General features: G+C 44.7%; 1 protein-coding gene across 1 annotated transcript in view; it reads right to left on the bottom strand.

The window, feature by feature from the left end:
- Nucleotides 1-1264: 1264 nt before the first annotated feature.
- The window catches only part of prex2 (phosphatidylinositol-3,4,5-trisphosphate-dependent Rac exchange factor 2), a gene marked incomplete in the record, with an annotated part of 130928 nt that continues 113951 nt past the window's right edge, over nt 1265-18241 (bottom strand). Inside the window, 5 exon segments of the mRNA XM_048266370.1 lie at nt 1265-1912; nt 3216-3283; nt 8645-8747; nt 16166-16356; nt 16469-16535. Coding sequence (XP_048122327.1) covers nt 1867-1912; nt 3216-3283; nt 8645-8747; nt 16166-16356; nt 16469-16535 — 475 coding nt within the window.

The raw sequence follows: 18241 nt of genomic DNA, 5'->3' as shown, positions 1-18241 counted from the left end.
CGCTTCAGTCTTGGTTGCCGGTTCGAACCCTGACCAGTAGGAACGGCTGAAGTGCCCTTGAGCAAGGCACCTAAGCCCTCACTGCTCCTCGGGCGCTGCTGTAGCAGGCAGCTCACTGTGTCGGGATTAGTGTGTGCTTCACCTCACTGTGTGCTGAGTGTGTTTCATTTGGATAAATGCAGAGACCAAATTTCCCTCACAGGATCAAAAGAGTATATATACTTATACTTTGAATAAAAGGGACACACAAGACATTTTCTATGGACAAGACCAATTTAATTAAAATGAATAACTACAGTATAAGACAGTGTACTTCAAAAAGCATGTAGCAAAAAAAGAAACATTTCAAACGCTTCAAGCTGAAAAAAAGGAATACATTTTGAATAGGATATGTTTTGTAGTGAGTAAATCTAATGAACAAAATAAATTACTGTCATTTTCTGTCAAAATTCAGCTACGAGTTGTATATTTTTACAGTTGTATCTTTACATTATTCGCTGTTTTGATGTATTTGCTCTTGAACACAAATTAGAGGCGACTATGTAAAACAGATATTTAATGACAATCTAAAAAAGACAAGAAAGGTCTTCAGACAGAACTTCAGAATATAGAATACAATGACACAGATGGAATATTTTCATGACTCATATTGTCGCCCATATATCCTGATAAGTTTTCATTGTCTACAGTTGCATAGAGATAAATGACTTCCTTCATGATGCTTAGTAACACTCAAGTAATACCTAGATATTGTAGAAATGTGATTCTCCTGAGTACTGTATGTATGTGTTTACTTTATATGATATGTGTATACATATATTTATATATAAAATCTACTTACATGAGCTTGACATTGACCATGTTTAGAGAGTTACAACACTAATGACTTACCCCTTAAAAATTCTCATCTTACCAACAAACTTCACTTACACACAAAGATCATACACTTGGCAATTCCTCAACTGCCCTCTTGTCTAGAATCATTAGACAGGTCATACTTCCTCAAGCCACACACCGTCAACCTTCATAGCTTAATATACCGTTACGTTACTTCACTCTTCAACAATGTATAAAAATATATATGGTAGGTAAGCAAGCAAAACCTCAGCCCCACTCTCACAAGTAAAAGTACAAACCAAGGCACATTATGACATCTCACTCATACATCTTTTACAAACATTCATTTTTTCTTTTCAAATATGCATCTACTCAGTTGGTGGAGTAGTAGCTAATGGACTAAGGCACTGAGACATGATCTTTTAGCAAAACAAAAAAAAAAAAAAAAAGAAAGAAAAAAGAAAAATTGCCAGCACATAACTGAACAAATGCTTCAGCAGACAAGCACTTCTGCCTGGGACCTCTCCACATGCGTAGTGACATCCACACAGAGAAAATAAAACCCTCTCTATTCAAAAGAGCCTCTTACGGGTCTCCAGCATACTCAAATCATTTCCTGTCTTCCACAGCTGTTTCGAGGGGGGTTTGGCTACATTAACTACATGAGTGTATGTTTTTGTATTGGAAAAAGGCCAAATAACAATGAGATGCACTGCAATGTAGCTTGACAAAGAAAGCGGACACAGACCCAACTTCCACATAGCAGCTGTGGTGCTCCACATGTAGACTGGATGTAGACTGGACTGGGGCTGGAGACAGAGTTCAGGCAGCAAGGGAAAAGGAAGAGAGGAAGGGAGAGAGAGAGAGAGAGAGAGAGAGAGAGAGAGAGAGAGAGAGAGGGAGGGAGAGAGAGAGAGAGAGAGGGAGGGAAAAGGGCATAGAAAGACAGGAAGAGGGAGAGGGAGAGGTATGTGTCTGTATGGGGCAGGACAAAAATGAGATCCAGCTCTGCCCAGGACGCGAGAGGGTTCATGGGTCACCATCTGGGGGCGGTGGCTGGCAAAGCTTATACAATCTGTTGAGAGAAAACACACACACACACACACACAGGGAAGAGGTTTAGAGGTACTGTAGTACTGTAGCACTGTAGCCTCCAATATGTTTTAAAAACAATTTCTTCAACAGACAACCTGTGCACATTCTACCTTCAGTGACATTTTGGTTTCATTTCTTATCATCACTATTTCTGTTTATGCCCTGTCACCATGCCAACCACGTCTCTTCCATCTGTCTGTCCACACTACACACATCTCTCTCTCTCTCTCTCTCTCCTGTGCTCATTTATTTCTTTCCTTTCATTCCCCCTCCCTCTCTTTCCCTCCTTCCATCCCTCCCTCTCCCTCTCTCTCTGCTTACACCCCCCTCTCTCTCTCTCTCCTCCTCTCTCAGGGTGCATTGATCTACTGCTACCCTGTCTGTGTCTTGCTGTCTCATGCCAATTATGGCCCCAAAACCACGGAGACTGCAGTCACTTTCAGCTGCCCGGCTGATGACGCCTGCGCTTTATAATTGTGTTTGTCAATTCCACTAAGAGGCCGGAGAGGGGCTGATTGTCACTGGGAGTCTCTATGTTTAAGTTCACAACAGCTCAAAACGTGGTCTGAAGGCACGTAAATATCCCTCATTTGTAGCATGTGTGTGTGTGTGTGTGTGGGGTGGGGTGGGGGTGAATGAATGAGTGAGTGTGTGTGTCTGGCTGAGGCAATGTTGGGGTTTAGAAAATAACACCCTTGCAAAGACGATCAGCCATTCTTTTTCTAGTTTAAAGGCTAAGAGAATTATACATGTTAGAATAGGTGCATATAGGATTCCACGTATTCATTCAAACAGAGAGCTGGTTTCACACATCAGAATTAAATCTATTCTTGGCCTCAGTAGCATTCTGAATTGATTTTTAGCCCTTTTCTGCATAATTATGACTAAGGATGGATCTGAGGGGTGAAAATGAATTAAGGACAAATCTCCTAACTCAATGGCGTCTAAGTATTCCCTGTACTGTAGTATACAAAAATGTGTAAGTAAATTGGATAAATAAACAAATTACAATTTTCAAAAATCGATTTAATCCTGAATTAGGACAAATGACTTCTGGCCAGTAACACAGGTCATATCACAAAACATAATACCTATTCAGATTCCATTACAAGCGGAATAAAAAAAAACACATTTGCTCTACATCTGTCTTCCTAATTGACCCCATTTCACACAGGACATGATGAAATGTACATGCAGCTGTTTCACTCTTCATGTCAGACTCTCCATTTGGTGTGTAGTGGACAGAGGAGGCAGAGGAGGAGGAACCCCTCCATTCTGGTTACCTTGGCACAGTGGACGGGGTGCGGTCTCTCACTCCCAAGTTCTTGGCGGAGTTCTGCACTCTGGCTCCCTAAAATAAAGAAGACATACTGTAACTATGATTTACTTTCCAGGCCGTCAGAAGCACAGGAACACCATGGATGGAGCTGACACCTTCCTCATAAGAGGAGGACATAGGGACGAAGAGGGTGAGGGTGGACAGCGGAGAAACAGCTTTTGCTGTCCGCCCAACACACACACACACACACACACACACATGTACACACACACACACACACACATGCACACGCACAGCTGTGCAATAGAATTGAGCTGTTAAAAAAAAGGGGAAAAAACGAAACACAAGGCAAAGGCATCAGAGAAGCAGCAGACCCCACAGACACAGAACGGAGATGCAGAAAGGAGCAATGGATACCGCAGAATGGAACAGTGCGAGCATGACGTTAAGCTCGGATTACATATTCACAATGACATAACCGACAAGTACAGAGGGGGGGATGAAAGCTAATTGCTTTTCTAGTTCCATTTTCCAGCTGACATTAGCCAAAGTGACAGAGAGGGCTTTATGTGCTTTTATATCCCCACCCAGCTGAATCTGGCAACCCTCAGTGCGCTGCCTCACAGTGTTTGCTGTTAGGAAGGTTCTGGAGCCTTCCATTCAATAGATGGCGGTAATTTATGTGTGTCATTTTTTTAAGGTTCAGTTTTGTTTTAGTTTTACATTACAGAGCACAGGACGAGGTCCTGAAGACTCTTATTGTCAGTCAACTGGATCAACCCCTTTTGGGTGAAAATGTAGCAGAGTCCGTGCCGTAAATAAAAACGTGCGCTGACACTTCTTTGGCTCGCAGGCAGAACTTATGAGCTAGCTTCCAAACAGTCTCAGAAGTAGTTTGTGAGCACTGGCCTTGTCAAGTTGCTAAATCAGCCTGTTCCTGGGCATAAATTCCAGGCCAGTGTGTGTGTGTGTTTGCGTGTGCAGGTCCAGGAGGTTACGCCAACTTCCAGTGAATGAGCTATGGCAGCCCCTTCACCCCTTCAGTCAATTCATCAGACCCAAGCAGAAATATTTCCTCAAAGATTTTACCCCCACCCCTCTCCAACAGAACACAATTCTTTGGGGAGGTGGTGGGGTGAGAGTGAGAGTGACACATGGCCACCTGTGCTGAGTCTGAGGGGAGAGAAGAAGATAAATTCTGAACGCTCCTCGAGCATTAACCGCTTCTATAAATAACCTGCGGCGTCGAGAGGAAAAAAGGTCTTCCGCATCAGCAAACGGCTCCTGCTCCGAGAGAGCGGGTGCCAGGCCAGGCGTCAGTGGAGTCCGTTTGGGTTTGGGTCGGAACCAGAAACACCTGCTCTTCTTGCTGATCTGGTTGCAAGAGATTGGAACTGGAAGGTTCTCATGGGACTATTCGGGTATGTTACAATTTAAGGTTGAACTGGGGCGGATTTTTGAGACTCAAAAGGCACTCGATATCCATTACCTTTCCAGTTATCCACAAATAAACTTTCCCATACCTATTTTCACAGTAAACCTTTTGTTTACACTCAAAGGCAGCATTCTGCATGGTTCTCCTTGACCATATTATCTTCTACTGCATGTAAAATTGAGAACTATAAGCATGCAATGTAAGTATATCTAGTACTAATAAGGACATAAATACACACACACTGTGACTGTGAAAAGAAATTGAAGCCCCTCTTTTGAGTGGGTGGTCTACCTGGTTATGCCGACTTCAATTCGACACACACAGGGTCTGTTTGAAACGGAAGACAACTGCCTACTGCCTCCCTTCCTACATAGAGAGCTGTCTCACTAGACATGACTTTGGATTAAATGCATCTTTTAAAAATGAGCGTAGCACTCTAGAATCTTTGGTTAACACTCACGGTATGCGTTAGCAAAGGCCTGACGTTAAACTAAATTAGCTTTTACGGAAGCTAGCAGGCTAACGGTATAAATTAGTTTTACGGCCGGCAGATATATCAGACCAGACGCTATTAATGGTTACAACAATGGCATAATCAGATAGTAAATTGTTTATTTGTCATCTCAAATCTACAAATCTAAGCAAAATAAGGTCACACAAATGACATTTTAAACAGATTCAGCAGCTATTACCGATGTCATCCACCATGTTTGTTTACCTTTCACAGCTGTTTCAGACGTTACCGCAAGGGATTATGGGTAGGAGGGAGCATGAAGTGTGCATCGATGCTGCCTCCAAAAATGACCGTTATTTGGGAATTCTAAGATATCTTAAAAGGCAGCAGAATTTGTTTTTTTCGGTTTCGAACCGCACTTGCTGCCTTGCTCCCCAGTTAGATATATTAAAAGGCAGCAACTTTACCCGTTTCGAACACACACACAGTTAAGGGTAAGACAGTGAGACTGGCAGAGTGGTCGACTCCGTATCAGAGTGTTCACTAAGTGCCTCAAATTCAGACTTCTATCTCCTTGTTTAGAAATGGGGGGTGGGGATAGCATCAGCAATTAGATGATGGATATCAGAGCCATCCATCCAAATCTTTCAAAGTGTTCCTCTGGATGCCCTCTCCCTCACTAAAGGACAGGAGAGGACATGAGCACGGTCACTTATACCATGAATGGCACTTGAGGCTTCACTTGTGTGTGTGTGTGTAAGATCCGCTACTAAAAGCTTTAGTAGTACACTTAAGAGGCACAGCACCTGGTTTTTAAGTCAAGGTTTGCCATGTTTCATGCTGCACACTTCACTGGAGGTGCTTATGAAATATTCAGTCTACACACTCACACAAGCTGACAGGATCCGTGGCCTTTGGAGGCTTCAGGAAATGACCTCTTCACAGACGTTCCCCCTAACAGACTATTTCTGCCTAACACACCTCCACACGCCTGGTGCATCTGTCACTTCAAACACGTTTACAAATCAAATAAAGACGCAGGCAAAGGAAAATGCCACTATTGGCCTATTCATCACTGCCCAGGCCTGCTGGGAAGGGTGGCCGTGCATTTATGATGGATGGTGTCTTTTAGACTGAACGGCGTGTCACCGAAGCGTTTTTGTGAATGAATTAAAGCTTGGTCAGGAGGAGCTGTAGTAGCAACCGCCATCCATATTTATGAAAGAACAGCTGAGCCCCGAGACTAACACCATGTCCAAACTGCATGCGAAGGTCTGACTATTGCACAAAACTGAATGTTCCCTGGGCACATTGAATCTGTTAAATATGCACTTCTGCAATCATGTCTTTCTTTCAATAAAACCATTTAACCACAAGTGACAGGAGAAAATAGAAACAGGACGTCCGACAATAGCTCTGTCCAAAACACTGTGTCGTGTTGCACTGTACAGCACTGTGTCATGTCATGGCCAGTTAGGTCATTGTAATCGAAAACAAATCAACTGCTTTTTCTTGCTGGCATCGCATGCAGTTAGGACAGAGATCCACGGCAACAGATCCTCTCCCCAGCCTACTGCCTACCAGACAGAAGCCGACAACTCTTGGATGGATCTGGTGCAATCCCGGGCCCGATGTGACCCAGACCTGGTCCTAGACTGGTATGGGTCTGCATACTCATCAAGTGAAACACTGGAGGTTCATAAACGGTGCCATGTGTGCGCCGTCTGTCCCAGGGATGAAGGCACTGACCCGCTGATTATTGACACACCATTGGCTTGCACAACTGCTCCACGGAGCAGCGAGCCGTGCAGTGTGAACATGGCCTCGCCTTACAGTCTCACACTTGCAATGTTCAGCCGGTTATCTATCCAACTAGACTCCTAATTATGAAATGCCCCTTAGCATTGAAATCTGACATTTTGTGTTAGAAAAGTGAAAAATGTTCGAAAATCCAACTTGAAAAGTATGAACTTGTAGCAGACCAGGGCTGTAATTGTTACAGAGTGCTTTCTGGGCTGGGGACTCATATTTTCCACCAAGTTGTCAGTCATAATACATCACTCCATTCATAATGTATGAATGTCAGACCACCCATCTACTGCTTACGTATAATTTATGTCAGTGAAGGGATGGTGGATCACATCACACATGTGATGTTTTGCAGTGATGCTGGCTCAGGGCGCTGCGACTTCTTAAAACTGACAAGCTGAGCAAGCCCCCTGAGTGCTGCGGGTGCTCGGTATTCATGGGAAACGGAGTTTTAATGACGAGTGAACATCGCCTCCCTCATGGCTGCTATCTGAATGAGAGACCTTCCATCAAGGGCGAGGTGCTCATCATGGGCTGCCCTCTACCTGGCAAGTGGCCATCCCTTTCCGCATGAGTGTGTGTGTCTGTGTGTGTATGTGAAAGAGAGAAAGAGAAAGAGAGACTGTGTGTATGTGTGTGTGTGTGCGCGTTTATTAACATTTATACTATGGCAGTGTGTGTTTGTATGCAAGACAGGCTGTGTTCCCACTACAGCATGAAGAACACACTCAGGCAGAAGGAGAGGTGTGTGTGTGTGTGTGTGTGTGTGTGTGTGTTGTGTGTGTATTTGAGTGTGTATGTGAGAGTGGGTGGTTATGGGTCTTTCTCTCTCTCCCTCTTCAGACCCAAAGGTAGAGCGACAACGTTAATGAAAGCAGGGAAAGTAAGGCTTTGTTGGAACTTTTCTTTCCTCCAGGAGCAAGCTAAGTGGCAGCTGTAATGCTGAGGGCCGGAGGGATAATCAAAGAGAGAGAAGGCACAGGCACCACGTTACACAGACTGTGACTAATAGAAACGGAATTTGAACCCAGCAGTGGGCTTGTTTTGAAGGAGAAATTATTACTATTTGGTATGTCAAAATAAATACAGCGTTTCAGTACACAATCCATGTTTTCACAAAGGTAAGGGATGCTAATTACTGTAGGTCAGTAGACACAAAGGTAAGGGATGCTAATTACTGTAGGTCAGTAGACACAAAGGTAAGGGATGCTAATTAGGTCAGTAAACAGAGCCAAACAAGTGAGTGGTGATGAAAAGAAAATTGTTTTTTGGCTCATGGTTTACACTGGCATTGATTCCTCAGCTGGAATTTGACTATTTACTATTTATTAAGGTTCTGAATCATTTAAAATGTAATGCAAAATTCAATAATCTTTTCTGTACGCACACGCGAAGAGCTCATCACATTTCATCATTTCAAAAAGCAAAATCAAGAATATTCAAAGAAAACAAAAGTATTATTTTATGTTTCACATCACTTCAAAACTGCTTTACTGAATGATGGCCAAGGACAAAATCAGTATGAATATGTCAGTGAGTGATTATACTTGAATTTATATATGTGCATGTGAATACAGATAACGTGCCTTTATCTGTCCCTAATGTTTGTGACAGAATTGTTATTTATCAGTCAATTAGTGTTGGAATGTTCAATATTTTTAGCCATGTGTATTTTTGGCATTGTGTGTTTATGTGTGTGTTTTGGAACATAAATAAATGTCACTGCGCTCTTTACCTGTTTCCTCATGACGTCGGTGGCTTGCATGATGCAACGTGGGGGGAGGCCATGGTTACGGGCCAGTAGGATTGCTTGCTCCAGCGTCACACTCAGGGTGCACCTGATGGACAACAGACAACAGGTCAAAGGTCAATACATTTCCAGGTCAAAGGTCACCAATCAAACTTGTGTATTCTTTTCATTGTCATGGAAAATTGAATATCGTTTTGTCAAAAGACACACCTCATGTGACTTTATAAATGTGCTTGTGATATTTTAGAGCTTTTTTCAGACCAAAAATCAAACACAGTATGAAGAAAAATGGGAGAACGTCAACACTCAACCTTGAATGTAAGCAGTAAACAGGCAGGCTGACCACAACAACACACAGCCAAGTTCAGTTAGCTCATCTGTCAACACACTAGCTTAATCTCTAAGTCCTGTGCTTCATCTCAGTCAATCAGTCAGGTTCACAAGAGAAGAGGAAGAGGAAGAGTGATAGAAATGGGGAGGAGGAAGAGGAGACAGACACACAGACACACTACCATCCATCTCCACCGCCTGACTCAGGGCTTTGCTCAGTCTATCCACCAGCTCACCCATCAGTCCGACCCATTCATCCGCAACGCATCGCCGCCCTCTCCTCATAAGATGGAGAACATATGTCTTCTCTTCCCTCCTCCATTTATATTCCAGTGCACGTCCAGGCCAGCGGGCACGCTGCCCACACACGCCTGCCCAGCTGCCTGGGCGCGCTGTGTCACCGGCGGAACGTCGGCTTTATCAGAATGGGGAGTGACAGATGCTACAGTGTAGCCACGGAGTCCGCCATGACACAGGACTCGCGGGAGGAGATTAAGCTCTGAGTGTGGCCCCCGCATCCAGAGATGAAATATTCGGCTGCAGAAAGTCAAAGTCTTGAGGAGGTCAGGAAGTCAAAGTTTTGTCGGGCTTGAGAAAGTAAAACTCTTGTCGTGCTTACACAAGTCAGTACTGTCGTGTCTGAAAAGTGATGTTTTGTTGTTTAGCAAGTGAAAGTCTTGCCGTGTAAAGAAAGAGATAGTCTTGTGTTTACAAAGTGAAAATTCTTGTTACGTCTACAAATTGAAAGAGTATCTTTGTTACACCGATGCCTTGAATCAGCCAAATCCTTCCATTATGTCTCCTTCCAGCTCCTACTAATTAACAAATGCTAACTCCCCCAGGCTCCAAAAAGAAAGAAAAAAAACTTTACATTCCACCAAAGGCCCCATCAGTAAACTTTGAATGATCTTTTCTGTTTGACAAGCAGATAAATCATGCTTGAAGATCCACTTCTCACTGCCGAGTCGATATGCTTGCCTCTCTTTTTCTCTCCCAGCTCAATACAGACAATAAACAGAGGAGCGATCAGCCTGCTCTGTGCATAACTCACTCAGCATACACAGCTACTGTTCATTACCATATCACAACAGACTGCTCTACTGATTAAGGGTTTTATCAGGCATGAAATATTGAGCGCGTAAGCCTCGTCCAAATAGCTTGGGAAGTAGGGAGGGGGAGGAGATCAGCACTGAGGGCGATTGGTCTTTACTGGGCACCCTGATGGTGTGAGTGAGGCTTGTCCCTTACAGAGAGGTGTGTCCAGGGACATGGATCCAACATGCCAGCAACTCAATCAACCTGAGAGCTTCAGCTCATCACTGTGACAAAGTCATTTTGTGTGTGTGTGTGTGTGTGTGTGTGTGTGTGTGTGTGTGTGTGTGCGTCTGTGTGTGTGAGAGAGAGAGTGTTTGTTAGTGATTGTATGTTGTATGTGTGTGTGTGTGTATGTGTTAGTGTGTGTGTGTGTGTGTGTGTGTGTGTGTGTGTGTGTGTGTGTGTGTGTGTAAAAGAGAGAAAGAGAAAGAGAGAGTGTGTGTGTGTGCAGAGGTATTCCATTTCATCTTTGAACAGGATAAAAGGGCCGGGCCCCTTTAGCAGGCTTGCATTGAGACTGCAGTCAAGTGTTGTTTTATGGTGAAGATCACACAGATCAATCCTGCCATCAATGCTGGCCACATCCTGCCAACACAAGATATGTATCCTCGCTGATAAATAGGAGGGAACCCTTGAAGGTAAACTACTAAGGGAGGAAATGTTTCACACTCTTCTTTTTTCAAAAGTGGAGACTATGCTAAAATGTCTCTCTGTTTTAATCATGTCACCAGGAAATACAAACAGAGTGTGCATTGGGGTAAAAACTATACTTTTGATTTATAATGCATGAAGGGGGAAAACAAAACTACTGGAAAACTTTATCATGCCTTGCAAATTTCCGCTGCAGTTCATGACAGTTTGACTGTGAGTCAATGCGAGTGGGTTTGGTGTGCTTCGTACATTTAACTTCAAGGACGTCCATGTCAGCGTGTGGCACAGGCTTAACGCCCTGTCTTTACAATGACTGCAGAGGTGTGGTGGCTTGATTCATGGCCTTTTGAAACACACCCCCTGTTACACACACACGTGCACACACACACACACACACACACACACACACACACTTACTCAGTCACTCACACAGACACTTACACTTCCTCGCCACATACATCTTGCTGCAGAAGATCCATAACCCCTTGTCAAGGGCACGGACTGACCTTTTTATGATAACAACCTGCGGAGTGGTTGCCACACTTTTACGACGAGACACCCTGCCGTAACAGCTCTCGACACACTCACAGCGAACCTCCGCAGTACGACTGGCCGCTGAGTTTGACTGCTATTCCCTCTCCCCTCCACTCATCCGCTAATTGATATCTACTCAGTTCTGAAGAGGCACTCAATTACAGCGGCTCCTGAGCACCGGAGTGACTGATAACAGTGCAGGTAGGGAGACACTAGCGGAGGAGAGGCGCTAGGCGCTAATCTCTTCTGTGGGAAGCCAGGGGGAATTAGGAAATAGACGCAGCAGGCAGGCGGGAAAAATACAGAGCCAAACGGCCCCAGGATTCCCCCCCAGCACAATCTGAATATGTTTAGTGCTCCTCTATAATGCACGTAGAGGAGTGGCGGAGTGTGTGTGTGTGTGTGTGTGTGTGTGGGGGTATTGGCAGAGCTGTTCTGCTTCTCTCAGGGTGATGAAAGGAGGATGAGGTTTAGGAAGAGGGGGGATTTCTGTTACACCCACCCACACACAGACACACTAACACACACAGACAACCACAGAACCACAACCACACACATATACACACATGCATAAAGACACACACACAAACACACACACACACACACACACACACACACACACACACCTTCTCCTCTGATGGACTAGGGAGAGTGAGAAAGAGAGAGTGAGAGATGGAGGGAGAGAGGGGGATGCTGGATAAAAGTCCCTCTGATTCATTCTGCCTTTGAGAGACTGGAGAGATTTCTGTGGCACGGCCGGCGATGCCTTTCCCTCAGCTGTTCCCTCTGCCAGCGCCAAACCACAGCTGCCCGGACAGAAAGCAACTATGGGATGGATCATGTGGAGTACATTTAGCCAGACGTGAACCCGATCTGGGCCGGATGCATTTCAAGGTCAGATGCATTATGGGAGAGTGTAGATGAGCAGAAGAGAATATATGTGTCCTGAGCACCCACGAGGCCCAATGTTACGAGAACTCCTACTCTACATTCCACATTTTTCTCAACATGTTTATTAAAATTTAGAAGACTTGCTCACTCAAACGGTCTCTCATAACTCAGCTGTTATGAGCTGTTGCCTAACAAAAACACAACCAGTGAATGATAGATGGACAGAAGAAGGTCATTTTATAGCAGCGCTGGGGCCTCACTGCTGCTGCCGAGAGACAATTATCAATTTCATTAAGTGCTGGATTCTGCACACTCACACTCCTCCTCTCCAGTGTGGCCAGCTACATTCTGTCTCGTTGGCAAACCCTCCATCCTCCAGTCGCCTCTCTAATGGACGACACCGGGCAAGGCCTCTTGGATGAGGAAAACCTGGAAGATGGGACAGTCTCATCAGCAAATGCTGATATCCCAAAGCACAATCTCTCTCTCTCAATCGTTCTCTCTCTCTCTCTCTCTCATTCTCTCTCTGTCTCATTCTCTTTCTCTTATTAAAACTCACCCTGCCAGGCTAGCTAATCCAATCAATATGGCCGAAAGAACCCAGGCTGATTCTCACATTAGTAATCTCCTGGCTGGGGATGATTCAGTGTATTTTTCTACCCATGGACATGACACAGCCCTTGCTCTCAATTAAATTTCTTGGTCTGCCACTACTTAATTTCATTTTCAAATATGCACAGTTAAAAGGGACCCTTGCATTCAATTCATCCATTAACCTTGGGTAATTGAAAGAACCGGGTGGATCACACATTTAATTGGTTTTCCCCTTTTTATCAGGTTTCTGTCAACATCAACCGGTAGACGGAATTTCATAAGATTTCAGAAGAGTTCATTGACCCTCATTGACAATCGGCCCTTTACAAATACCAGGTTTTTCTTTTAAAAAAGGGACCATTTCATATCCAGTTTTCTCTAGATGTATTTTTCAGTTTTGTCCATAGGATATTTATTTAAAAAAATGTCTTTGTACACACTAGAACGCAAACTACAGCTGATAGTTTCTAAAAGTCAGTTTTTAAAAATATCTGGACAAATGTATACAAGGCTTTAAAGACTTCTTCAGCCAGAGTTCACAGAACATAGAACACGGAACATGGATCCTGGAGCAAGAGGGCTGATATCCTTGTCTAGATCATGGAGAGCCACCAGAGACAGGAAAGGAAAGCTGCCTATTAAAGCAACACTAAAGCACTATCCTCTGTCGCACGCATGCTATTTGTTTATTTAGCACTGGCTTTGCAAATAATATGTCCACAGACACGGCAGAGTATGTTGCACGATTTAATGAAAGTATGATGTATTGCGACATCAGATGCAAGTCAAATTCTCTCAAATTCTTCTCTTAAAGCAACACTCTTTGGTGTTGCTTTAAGAAGGTGTGGGACACAGAGTGTGACAGCGTTTTGAGGAGGCTGAAGACGTCTGTGTTGTTCGGTGGGGGTTAGCGGGGGTCAGGAGGTGTAAACAGGTCCACAAATAACCCTGGACATTGCAGGTGGCAGCACCTGAGCACACCGAGTGCCGCTGACTGAACCGAAGGGTAATTGCGCTGACACACAGCTGAGGGGCTAATGAACAGGCCTGCTGTGGCTGCCTCTGCTTCAGCTGCTGATGCCTCCACTCCATCACACACACACACACACAGTCACAGCTTTCCATTAGCCTGCTGCCCACTCCATCCTCTAGGCTCCATCAAAACGCCAATCTAAGACGTATGACTTGTGAGAGTTGCTGTGTGTGTGTGTGTGTGTGTTTGTGAGTATAAGGGGGAGGTTTGCGTGTGTATGAATGTGTATGTGTGTATCTTTGTTGTATGTGTGTGTGTGTAGCTTTGTGTGTGGGTCGCATGTGAGTGTGAGTGTATGATTGTGAGTGTGAGTATGAGTATGAGTATGAGTGTGATTGTGAGTATGAGTGTGAGTATGATTGTGAGTGTGAGTGTGAGTGTGAGGGCTGTGCTTTCAATATCGAAATATCAATATATTGTATCGGCACTTGAACAATATATCGTATTGCAAACTGCAGCCAAATATCGTTTTATTAAAGCATTAGGCTGTGCAAAATGTCTATACAGCTGACTATTGTGATATTTATTTGATTATTTGTCTGCTGAATTATGAGTATAATGTGATCTGCATATTATTATACTGTCCAGCTCTATTTCTACATTTTCCGTAAACAGTATTGCAGTTTCATGACCCATCTCATCATGCGTATCCTATTGTGAGGTCCTTGGCAATACACAGCGCTGTGTGTGTGTGTGTGTATGTGTGTGTGTGTGTGTGTGTGTTTGTTTATGTATGTGTATTTATAGTATGTTTATGTATGAAGTCTTTTTTATAGTATAGTCATAAATATCAAATGAGACAGAGTTAGAGAATGCAAGAGATCTCCAGGGAAGGAGAAAGAGAGACATGCAGTGGGTATGATGTAGACACAGAGAGACACTGGCAACAACTGATAACGAGAGAGAGAAAGAGTTGGGGAGAGACAGAGAGAGGGGGCGAAACAAAGAGCAGAAGACAGAAAGAGGGAGAGAAAAGAGATGGAGGGAGGGAGGGAGAGAGAAAGAGCAAGAAAGGGAGGGAGGGAGAAAGTAGAGGGGTGCAGAGTAGTTCCACAGTGTTAGCAGATAGGGAAGATAGACTGGGTGGCTTAGCTTCAGTCCAGTGATGTGATGAATGGTACTCTGGATGGGGGTGAAATATGTCCCTTCAAAAACGGCCCGTAATGAGAACAGCACAACCTGACAAATAGAGCCAGACTTCCTTCATCTTCAGGAGGAAGCTTCATTCTCCTCAAATAGCCCGAGCCATCCAGAGGCACCACTAATCCATTAATGAGACCATAAAAAGTGTAAGTCATTGGGAGATGAGAGTATTAATAGCAGCTAGTATTAATAAGCGAGGGCTGACGAGGCAGGACTGGGCGGCGGGACATCAGAGGAAATGAGCCTACGGAGCTGGGGTCAAAGACAAAGAGAATTGTTCAGTTCAGAGTCTGACAGGACAAATCCATACAAGAAATGTCAACGTCAGGAACCTGCCAAGGTAGGCAGAGGTGAGACGAGAAAATGGGAAATAACTGGGAAATAAAAGTGAGGAGGGACAAAGTGATACTGCTAAATGAAACATCAAAAACCAAGTGTTGAGTCAGAGACACAGAGGTGGGAGACAGGGAGAGAGAGAGAGAGGGAGAGGGAGAGACAGAGAGAGGAAAAGTGAGAGAGTGGTGGGTAGGACAGAGAGGAAGGGATAAAGAGAAAGAGGGGGATAGAGCAAGAAGAGAGACAATCAGGGGATAGAGAGGGTGTAGAGAGAGAGAGAGAGAGAGATGGAGAGAGGGGGATATAGCAAAAAGAGAGGCATTCAGGGGATATAGAGAGAGATGTTGTTACTGTAGAAATTGTTATGCTGGTTTACTTGTGTTTTGGCAACACTGTACCTACAGTCATGCTAATAAAGCAACCTTGAATGTAATTGAATTGAGAGAGTGGGGGTAGAGTAAGAAGAGAGAGAGAAAGAAAGAGAGAGGGATAGAGCGAGAAGAGAGGCATTCAGGGGATATGGAGAGAGAGAGAGCGAGAGAGAGAGAGAGAGAGAGTGGTGAGTAGGACAGAAAGGGATATAGAGAAAGAGGGGGATAGAGTAAGAAGAGGGAGATAAAGAGGGGGATAGAGCAAGAAGAGAGAGAGAAAGAGGGGGAGGTACTGAGTAGAACTGAGGTGTGGGTGCTGCAGGGGGGAGAGCGCTTGAAGAATGAGAGACAGGAAGTGTGTGGGAGAGAGACAGCAGGGGAATGGGATCGAATGTGTGGTGTGTGTGTGTGTGTGTGTGTGTGTGTAGTGTGTGCGTGCGTGTGTGTGTGTGTGTGTGTGCGTGCGTGCATATGGACAGTGTGTGTGTGTGTGTGTGTAGTGTGTACATGCAGAGTTGCTCCCCTCACCTGTGCACGCCGCTGTTGCACATGACGATGTGGCAGGCGCCGAGGCGGGCGCAGAGCTCGGAGGCCACGGAGAGCAGCCCCACACCTGAGGCTCCGCACGGGGTGAACTGGCACTCCGCCGTCCGCCGCGTGGAGATGAAGCTCTCCATCAGACGGTACAGCTCCTCCAGAGCATTCAACGGACGCATCAGCTGCACGCAATACACACAGGCGGGTATAAGACAACGCACGCACACACACACACACACACACACACACACACACACAATAATCAACACCTTCATCATTCACTCAGGCACATACCTTGTCAATAAAGGCAGCTTTGGGTGCAGAGCTGGGGGTCAGGTTGGATTTATCCAGATAGAATGACCTGATGAGAAATAAAGAAAAAGAAAAAGAGAGAGAGAGATAGGGGGAGGGCAAAGAGAGGAGAGGAGAAAAAAAGACAGAACAGAAAAAACAGTTAGTTTAGAAATACAGGGACTCTTGTTGAGCTGTCTAACATGACCGTGGGCTCAGGGCTCAGCCCTTCCCACAGCAGAGGGATTCTAGAACACCACGGCACTCTTTGTCTCCAACCCAAACACACCAAAGCCAAGGCCTCACTGTATGGATTCCTTAGTGACCCACGCGGAAGCAGTTGGCCTTTCAATGGATTCCATGGTGCCCTCCATCAAAGCTACGCCTGAGTGCTTTACACACACACACACACACACACACACACACAAACAGGAGGGAGGCAGAGATGCAGAGGGAGGCTGCTTCAACGATAAGCTATGAGGCTCGGTACTGGGAAATGCTCCAAGTGTAATCCACCGTCAAGCCCTAGTTTAACAGGCTGCACCTCCCCCATATGGCCAGAGGTGGCAGCACAGTCAACCAGCAGTGCTGGCTAGGACAGGACAGGACTGGTCCTCTGGCTTTTCTCATCTGTCCACACTGTGGGGACATTAGCTTAACAATGTTGTGCAGGGCAGCGGTTCACAGCCAAAGACTCGTGCACTTAAAAACAGCCACAGGCCCCCATGGCTGAAATGAAAAACCCAAACCAGTAAATTAGTGATGAATGTTTTCCATCTTAGTTTGCTGATGTCAAACGCTCCTGGAGTTATTAATTGAGAAACGCTGGGGCTGCACGATGGCGTGCAAATCCACAGATGTTCCATTTGGCACAGCGCTCGCCTGTGTGCCATACATTAGTCATAACAGCTATTTGTAGAAGCACGCCACTAACTGGCATGGCCAATTCTCTCCATCAGCTGAAAAAGGAGTGCGGATAGGGAACAAGTGGGAGAGAGAGAGAGAGAGAGAAAGAGAGAGAGAAATGGGGCAGAAGCATTTCTGATCATTCCTCATGCTTCTTAGTGTGCTTCCTGCCATTTACGGTTCATTATCACAATATCTGGTCTATATCGAATATATATAATTTACATATGTAGTGTTGGAAATACTGAGCGTAGTGTGGAGTGTGTCTAAGGAATTTGGATGTTTTTTGCTCAGCAGCAGTGCGATTAACTCCAGGCCACAGAGCTCTCCCCCGTAACTCATTAAAGTGCAGAGAGAGTGGTTTTTATGGTGAGTGCAATATTTCTGCTTGACGCGGTATTAATGAAAATAATTAATCAGGCCAGCGAGAAGGCGGGTAACCACCAGCCATGGCCAAGGTGGGCACGCAACACAAACACAAATACATGCATACAGAAGACATATAGACACACACACACACACACTCACACACACACACACATACAAACAAGGCATGTGGCACCTACAGTGTTTGCAACTCACTCATAATCACTCACTCACATATTCATAAACACTCACTCACATACAGCAAATAAAACAGCCACATGCATGCACCTACAGTACACACACAAAAACACACATAACTATATGCTCTTAACTATATATCCTTCAAGGACACAAATATTTGCATTTAAATCACTCGCTGAAAATAAAAAACATGCATGCACACACAAACAATAAATAACATAAAGTTAACATGCAAATGAGAGCATTATTTATATACTATGAACATTCTAAAATCATTCTCTCATACTCACACACTCCCAACAC

The sequence above is a fragment of the Alosa alosa genome, chromosome 16, assembly GCF_017589495.1.
Source record: "Alosa alosa isolate M-15738 ecotype Scorff River chromosome 16, AALO_Geno_1.1, whole genome shotgun sequence".
Taxonomy (NCBI): Eukaryota; Metazoa; Chordata; class Actinopteri; order Clupeiformes; family Clupeidae; genus Alosa; species Alosa alosa.
This window is presented reverse-complemented; position numbering and strand designations above follow the sequence as displayed.